The sequence below is a fragment of the Anser anser genome (assembly GCF_964211835.1).
Source record: "Anser anser genome assembly, chromosome: 1".
Classification (NCBI taxonomy): Eukaryota; Metazoa; Chordata; class Aves; order Anseriformes; family Anatidae; genus Anser; species Anser anser.
The window spans coordinates 63,117,185-63,125,246 of NC_139720.1; the positions used below are offsets into that span (position 1 = coordinate 63,117,185).

The 8,062-nt window shown below is 34.6% G+C and overlaps 1 protein-coding gene across 1 annotated transcript in view; it reads left to right on the top strand.

Moving 5' to 3' along the window:
- Positions 1-7,843, top strand: part of MTPN (myotrophin) — a 41,917-nt gene extending 34,074 nt beyond the window's left edge. The window contains exon 4 of the mRNA XM_083808232.1: positions 4,581-7,843. Coding sequence (XP_083664358.1) covers positions 4,581-4,667 — 87 coding nt within the window. The 3' untranslated portion in view covers positions 4,668-7,843. The remainder of the gene's footprint in view (positions 1-4,580) is intronic.
- The last annotated feature ends 219 nt before the right edge of the window (positions 7,844-8,062 follow it).

Consider the following 8,062-nt stretch of genomic DNA (forward strand, 5'->3'; position numbering starts at 1 on the left):
CCAATATCAGCTAAACCAAAACATTGATAATATGGTAATTTAAACTTAAATGTTTGTTAGCATGTATACAATATTCAAATAGCATCATCCTTCCAGACATTGAAGGATTAAAGCTTTAGTGCTAGTCTGAAATCATCTTTTCATCATAGAACTATAAAATGTACTTAAGTGTGTAAATGGAGGGGGTGTTTTGTACTTGAAACTTTTCTGTACGTTAGAAAGGATTTAATCTTCCATTTGGGAACAAGATTTTAATGTTTGCTCTCTAAATTGCTGCTACATGTACGCTTGATAAGCCTACAAAAAGCTTAATTAACCTACTGTTACTGGTAACTAATAATACAGTGTCATTGATTCTCAAGTTTGAAAGACTCCAAGCACTGAAATACACAATTCATAAAGCAGGGTTTTGTTACCCTCAGTAAGGGATGGTTGAATTTACTAAAGTAAATGAGTTAATCTTTAAGAGTTAATTTCAAAGTTAATTTTTAAATTTGTCAGCAGTAGCATAAACCTTCTAGGTCAGAACTGAGGCATGCTCTTCTAATAAACACTTATTTTGGTTACAGTATTTCGACCTCTGATATATCATTAAAACATGCTTTTTGATGAATCCATTTGTCAGATTCCCACAAAACTGCTCTTTTGTATAATCAATCACTTTTAAACTACTAATATATATATATATAGCCCAAAACCCGTTTGGGGAATTCTTGGTATATCTTTAAAATTTATGAAAAAAGATGGAATATCATACCATAGACCTGCTGAAGAACAGACCTATGGAGGTTTGTAGAGTGATACCAAAAACTGATCTGAGTTTGCCCAAAATATACTACAGTAAACAAGAGCAAAACAATGTGAAAGTAATTAGCTTTAGTCTAAAGAGCAATTTGTTTTAAATTCTAAGATAGGGCCTGATGCTACCTTAACAGTAGCTTTTTTTTATCTAATTTTAACATATTTCTTCCAGGATTTTAAGACTTTTGAAAATATTCCTGGTCATTTTAAACAGTGAAGTGGTTTGCAGCATATAGTGAATTTGAAGTAGAGCAGAACTGTAATATATTGTGTTCAGTTCTTTCACTTCTGCCTTTTCAGTATTATTAATGTTAAAGAAGATTAAGGATATTCTACTCTTAGCGAAGAAGTGAATTATCAGTAGTTTTTGACGAAGTTGGAAATGAATTGTCTTAAGTACGAAGAATTTAGTTTACAAGGTAAAGATGCAAGCATTCTACAAAACAAAGTAACAGATAAAATGTGCACTAATAGCTAACATAAGTCATTGTACTTCAGTTTGCTTTTAGTTTTTGCAGAGATAGCAGAGGTATTTATTTAAAAAGCAGAAATATATAAAAATTGTTTCATGTTTTTCTTCAATATGAGTTTTATGTTTGAGTTTTAAATGTGAAAAGATTTCTCCTACATTACAAAAGATAAAAGTTTTGTGTTACAATAGATGTTATTTAATCAGTTTTGACTACTTCTAATGGAGGTTGCTATTTGTGGCACAGTTCATCTTTCAGAATACTTCTACTGTTTTTGTAAAATATCTAATACAACTTGGTCTTTGACAACTTGATCTTTGCTTGCTACTAAAAATGTGTCACCTAATTCAATAGCATACTTTTAATTTAGCACCTTTTTTCTCTGACAGTGGCAGGATCAATGCCATTTGAGAAAAGTTTTGGGCTTGACCACATTTGTTCATTTATTCCTCTCGTATTGGGGATTTTAGAGGCTTGCATGTCTATTTAGAGGTTCAGAAGTCTTCTGAAGTCACTTCCAAAAGCATTCTCCAAGAATTCACCCGCATCCTTTTTGAACCAGATGATGTCTGTCTCTGTGACTTCAACTGGAAACTGATCCTGAAAGTCCACTGCTTGCTGTGTAAACCAGTCTTCTATTAGCTAGGTTCATCGAGCATTATCAGTTTGAGTTTCACAGGGTTTGAACAGCTCTGCATTGACTATCTGCCACTTTCAAGATTTTTCTGAACTGCAACTGTACCATAGTAGCTATTGTGCTCCCTTCAGAGCATTTTTAATACTTCTGCTTTGGACAATGTCTTAACAACAAACAAGAATGTTTGCTCTGTTTCGTGTTGCCAAAGAGTGTGTGTGTCTGCGTGTGTATATACACATTTTAAGGAAGGAAACATAAGCAAGAGAACATAAAACAGAAGATGTTAATACCTTTTACTTTGGGGAAGTAGAGAATGCTGCGGAATCACTTTACTTTTATGAAATTTTCATTAAATTTGCTTCCTGGCAGTGTCGTACTTCTGAAAATTGAAGTGCTCTTGACCTGAACTTTATTATTTTCTTCTTATTATTGAATGCAGGCAGGAATCTTTCTGCGTAGCTAAAGAGCTGTTCTCCTAATTTATGAACACTGAGTTTATTAAACTTTATTAAACCTAAACTTTAATAAACCATGTCATTCTTAGGTGGTCATGACCTTTATCCTACGTTCAGTAAAGCTGTTTTAGAAATTCAAGTCTATCATGTCTAGCTGTTCTGAAGTACAAACGTACCTGAGGGAGAAAAGCAGTCCTAAGTCTATACTAAAGTTGTGTTAAAAGTTACTTCAGTTAAGTTATCTTTTATACTATAAATGCTGTACATTTGTGGAGAGTTGGTGTTTTTAGTGGAAAATCTTTCACAAATGTTGGGTTTCAATGATTTCAGCCAAAGGGTGTGTTTGTGTTGACCAAATGGTCTGTCCCCAGTAAATGACTAAGTCAGCTCATGTTCAAACCCAAAAGAACAGTGATACTGCAGCATACAGAATGTACCATTCTGTCCAAGGATGTTGCATAGTAAGAGGAGAAAGGTAAATGTTACCACTCCTGTCACTGCAGTGATTTATTGCTTACATACAAAACATATGCCTGTATTCTGCAGTCTGAAAAGTGTGGAGAATGTGAGCAGCCTGTAAAGAGTTACTGCAATTATTAGTAACCTCCATGGAATTCTATGCTGGAGTTCAAGACAATTTTATTTTCACAGGCTCTTTCTCTGATAGCAGAAACCTGTCTCCCTGCCCAACAGCTGACTGCCACCAGTCTGTTCAGCTGATGTCTTGTGCTAAGGGTCTGTAGGAGCTGAAAAGGAGGTAAATGGCTGTAAGCAGGGTCAGTTTGGCCAGTGGACTACAGGATAAGCACTACTGTGTTTAAAAAGTACTGCAAAGACATCTCCTTAGAATGGCAGGTGGAATATTTCCATCTTGGCAGCAAGTTACAGTAAGGTGAGATCCAAAGTACTAGGAACAATTATAGTGGGAAGTGTAGCGGCAAGAGTTGTCTTGGGAACAAACAAGGTATTACATGTGGAAGTTCAGCTGGTTTTTGTGTGTGTAACCTTTTCTCAATAAAGAAGCTCTTGAAATTCTAGATCCAGTATGTTCTTAGAGAATTATTGGGTGTCCTTTACAATTAATCTATGCACTTTCTCCCCTTTAATGTACTGGAGAAGAAATTTCTATTTTATAGACAGGTTATACATGAAACTAAAGGCAGAACTCTTCAGCACGTGTTCTTGCCAAAGCATGTCTGTACCCACAGTGTTCTTCCTGTCATTTGATTGAGCTAATGCAGGCATTTTAAAGTGAGAATTGCATATCTTTTCATGAGGAGTTATTTTGGCATCTAACTTATTTTCAGGAAACATCTTTGTCTTGATCTCTGTAGTTCTATATTCTCTAACTTTTATCCTTTAATTTATTTAACTACCCTATTTATGATTTACTCTGGGTTTTTACTTTTACGTATAAGACTACACAGTGTTCAAAACAAACATGACTAATTAATCACTCCTTGCTTTTGTGGTTTTTTCCTTCCACATTTCTGGCACTGGGGCTGCTTCTGTGGTTACCATTCTCCTACTGCCCATTTGGTACCCTTCTGCCCATTTGGTACATCTGTTATTATCCATGAAGTAATACCAGATCTGTAAATAAAATGCCTCCCTATTCTGTTTTGTTGTTTTTAAGGTAGGCATAGCTTATTCAGAAACTTATTCAGAAAGGTTGTTCAATTTTTCATTTAGAATGACTTAGGTTTTTTTCCATGTAGTAATAAGGTTTTTTTCCTTCCAAAATGGAAGGGAAGCACAATGCTAGATGGATGTAATCTGTTATGATATAGAAAGAAAACACTTTATGTAAGCTCTGAAAGATCTTATTGACTAATTTAGAAAGTGGAAAAAGATGCTGCACCATAGATTTCGTAGAAATGTATGAGACAAAACTTTTACATTCATATGAATAGTTACTGAATACAAATTCTTATAGTTCTGTTCTACGTTAATTGATAAATTGTTGATCTTGAAACTTGCTCTGTGACAAAGGTTTCTTGGCTTTTTTTTCTAGCTATGAAGTTTGAAGTTTAGCTGCATACTGAATAGTTCAATAAGTAAATGTGGCCTGTTTGGTTTCTAAATGAAAACATCCACTGGACTGAAAAGCTGTAACTTAATCAGTGTAATTATCCAAGTTAAGTAACTGTTGTGATGTGCTTGATACTTACACAGCCTAACTTTATGAATTGACAGTCCTTCTCAATGTCTTTACAGGGTGCTGATAAGACTGTGAAAGGCCCAGATGGACTAACTGCCTTTGAAGCCACTGACAACCAGGCAATCAAAACTCTTCTTCAGTGACGGATGGACTGATATCTTAAATGTCTCTCCTGTGGCCTCACACTGCTGCCTGTCTGTCACTCTTTGCATCTTCCAGCTTCTTCAGCTAAATACTTTGGGAGGAGGGAAATTCTTTATGAATCAGACTAGTTAGGGGCCTGTATCGAAGATAACCTGTTTGGAGAGGATTGAAAACAATTATGAGCAGTGTCCCTCTAGGACTGCTTTTCAGTGCACAATCTCTTCCCATTTCTAGTGAAAACAGAAGAAGAGAGACCATGATCTTGATTTTTTGGCTTGTAAACCTTCTAGGTTAGTACTAAGATTTTCATTGGAAGATTACTTTAGATGGAAAGTACTGTGCTATGTACCTGAAACTAATTGTGAAGGGGACAATAGTCCCATGCTATTAGTGTCTGCTATAATCTGAAGTGTAGTAATGTAGGTGGCTGGGTTGCTTTTCTCTCATTTCTCTGTGGGTAGCTTTATTCTTCCTCTGCCTAAAGCTTACGTTGCAGTTTTGAGGACTTTTGATACTAGTTATTGGAGCTGGTCTTTTTATTGACTAATTGGATGTCACACTAATATTTTTTCTGACTCTTGAGTAAACCAGAAAAGATGAGTTGAGGCATGGTGTTACACTCCAGAATATCTTTCAACGTAGTTTTGGATGCTTGAATTTGAGTTTTTTCCTTTGCATGTTCTAGTCCAAGACAGGTTTAAAACAACTGTTTTTGAGAAAGTTAAAAACATCATTGCACTTATTTCTAAAAATGATTAGAAAAGATAGAATTTATTCTTTATTCACCACATCAGCATAAAATCTATCCACGTGCAAAAGCTCCAGGCTGTTTTGTATGCAAAGATAATCAAGTTGTGCAAAATAAACAGTAATTATTTAGACATAAATGTCAGGTGAATATAGTTGCTAAACTTCTCTGGTAATTTAAATACTTGGGAGTTCTCTAACTCTAAATCTTGAGATCTTAAGAACGGAAAGACTTAGAAGTTGAAAGCTTCACTTGCTCTTATTGCTGGAGAAGGTAAAGTAATTGTGGGTATCCTTGATTTGGTGCTTCATTATTGGCTGAACAAACCTCTTAAATTTCATTACTAAAGCATGGGGCTTGTTCTGAAAGTTCCCACTACAACCAAACCACATTAACCATTGACTTCTAGATATGACTTATTGTACCAGTAAATATGGCAGTGCTATTGAGAGCCTTGACAACTCATGAGAAGGTATTTAAGAAATTATGTTAGAGAGTCCAGTCACATCCTATAGTCCTCAGGAATGCCTGAGCTTCTGGCTTTCATCTTGAGAATTTTCATTAGAATGCTGATTCACCCAAGACTGAACAACAGTTTTTTTAAACAGAATTGAGTACCACAAACTATAAATCTTTTCTTTTTTTGAAAACAGATTTCAAACTTTCTGATAACATATACAGAATACAGAAAACAATGTATATAGTATCTCATGCTGAATTCATTAAAGTAGCTGATACTACTTTGATATCACTGTTGAAATTGAGAGGATATGTAGAAATAGGCTGGTGACTACAACTCATAAATATTTAATGGAGACTTAGTTTTACTTGAATCATGTTGCATATTATTATTGAATGTTTCAGCTATAAAAAGCCTTGCATTTAGATTGTAAAATGAGAACAAATTGATTTACACATACACGTACATTTATATCCCATAAGGAAAACAATGGAGCAAACAATCAACTCTGGCCATCAACAGTGCAGTGCAATTACTTTTTGCTTCTTGGATATGGGTGTCGAGGAAGAGCAGAAAGATTGGAAATCAAAAATAAATCAATTGGTGAGCTGCTGATAAAAGATGAAGCATGTTTGGTGAACAGTGCTTTTAATGACTATTTAAAGAGAACTCTTTAATCTTATCTCTGATCAGTGCTGAATTGTCATGTCATTGTAGTAGTGTTTGAACACAGACTATAGGTTTAACTCTATTCAGCTATAAAAGTAACCATCTTTGGCATAAATTTGCCTCCATATTATGCTAGTCAATACTTAGCTATTAAAGTACTAGTCTAGAAAACTGCAATCTGTTTTTATGTGGAAAACTTGATTATTCAAGTTTGTATTGATTAGTGTCAAGTTGTCTGGCCATAGTGTTTGTTTTTTCTCCCTGTATTCTTTGCTGCACTTCCCTTAAACTAGCTTCAGTGAGCATTATAATAGTAAAGAAACATCATCTTTGTACTAACTCTTGCGGTGATTCACTGAGGTAATTTTGCCTCCCTTTTTCTACAGTTATGTGAACACCTTATTTTTTTCTTACTTCACTTGAGGGAAAAAATGCAAACAAACTTCAGTGAGACAAGTATTAATTTGGCTGTAATATACACCCAAGCTGCCTTTCCAGTTCGTTAAAAGATGGCATTTAATGTTTGACTTGTAAAGAAGAAATACTCTTTTGCTTTTTGCACTACATGAGAGGTGATTGATCATTTGTCCAGGATTAAAAAAAAAAAAAAGCTAAATTCTTTTGTAATTCTCTAGAAACTGGGCTTGTTCATTCATTCCCTTCTTGTTAATTATATTGTGGGGAAAAAGTAATGGGTGGGTGCCTGTATCTTTGAGTAGGTCCTAACTAGATGAAAATACCAAACTGTAAATTATTTTACATTCTTTAAAGAACATTTAAATACTTTGTCTGACTGGAATCACATACAGTTGGAAATCCACTCTGTTCTTAAACCTTTTCCTTTGAAACTTATGCTGAATAACTTATAACCTAAAATGTATTTTGGATTTTGTACCCTCTGCTCCTTTTTGTTAAGGGGGAGCAAATTGGAAAAGGAATATAGTAGTTAAATGGAACTTATCCTTGAATATGACATTGAATTATTAGTAGAAGAGGCTGGTAAGAGTGGAGTGTCCTAGGTCAAGCAATTGCAGTGTTGCATGCAAAATTTCAAAATGAACTTGTCTTAATTATATTTTGTAAATGGATAAACAATCATCTTTCTACGCAGTGATGGAAGAAAATTAGTGCTCTGTGCATTTTGATATTTGACTTCCTCTTTTCACCATTGTTAACTGTTTTGACACAGTTGGGTTCATTATCATGGTTCATAGACATCAGAATGCTAAATGATACTGTATTTTTAAGTTTGTGTTGCAAGAATGAATGGAATAAACTTGAATTGTGCGATATGGGAATCTGGAGTCTTACTTCTTTTGCTTCTGTGTTTTATTAATCTGTTTGGCTACAACTTTGTATTTGCCTAGAAGGCATTTATGCTTCATCTCCCTCTTTACAGTGATTAAAATACTCAGATACTTAAGATTTAAATGTGGAATGGAAGCTCCCTTGAGAACTAAGTATATAAAGCTTTTGATTAATTCTGTGGTCTTGTAGTATGCATTTCCCAGTTAAAT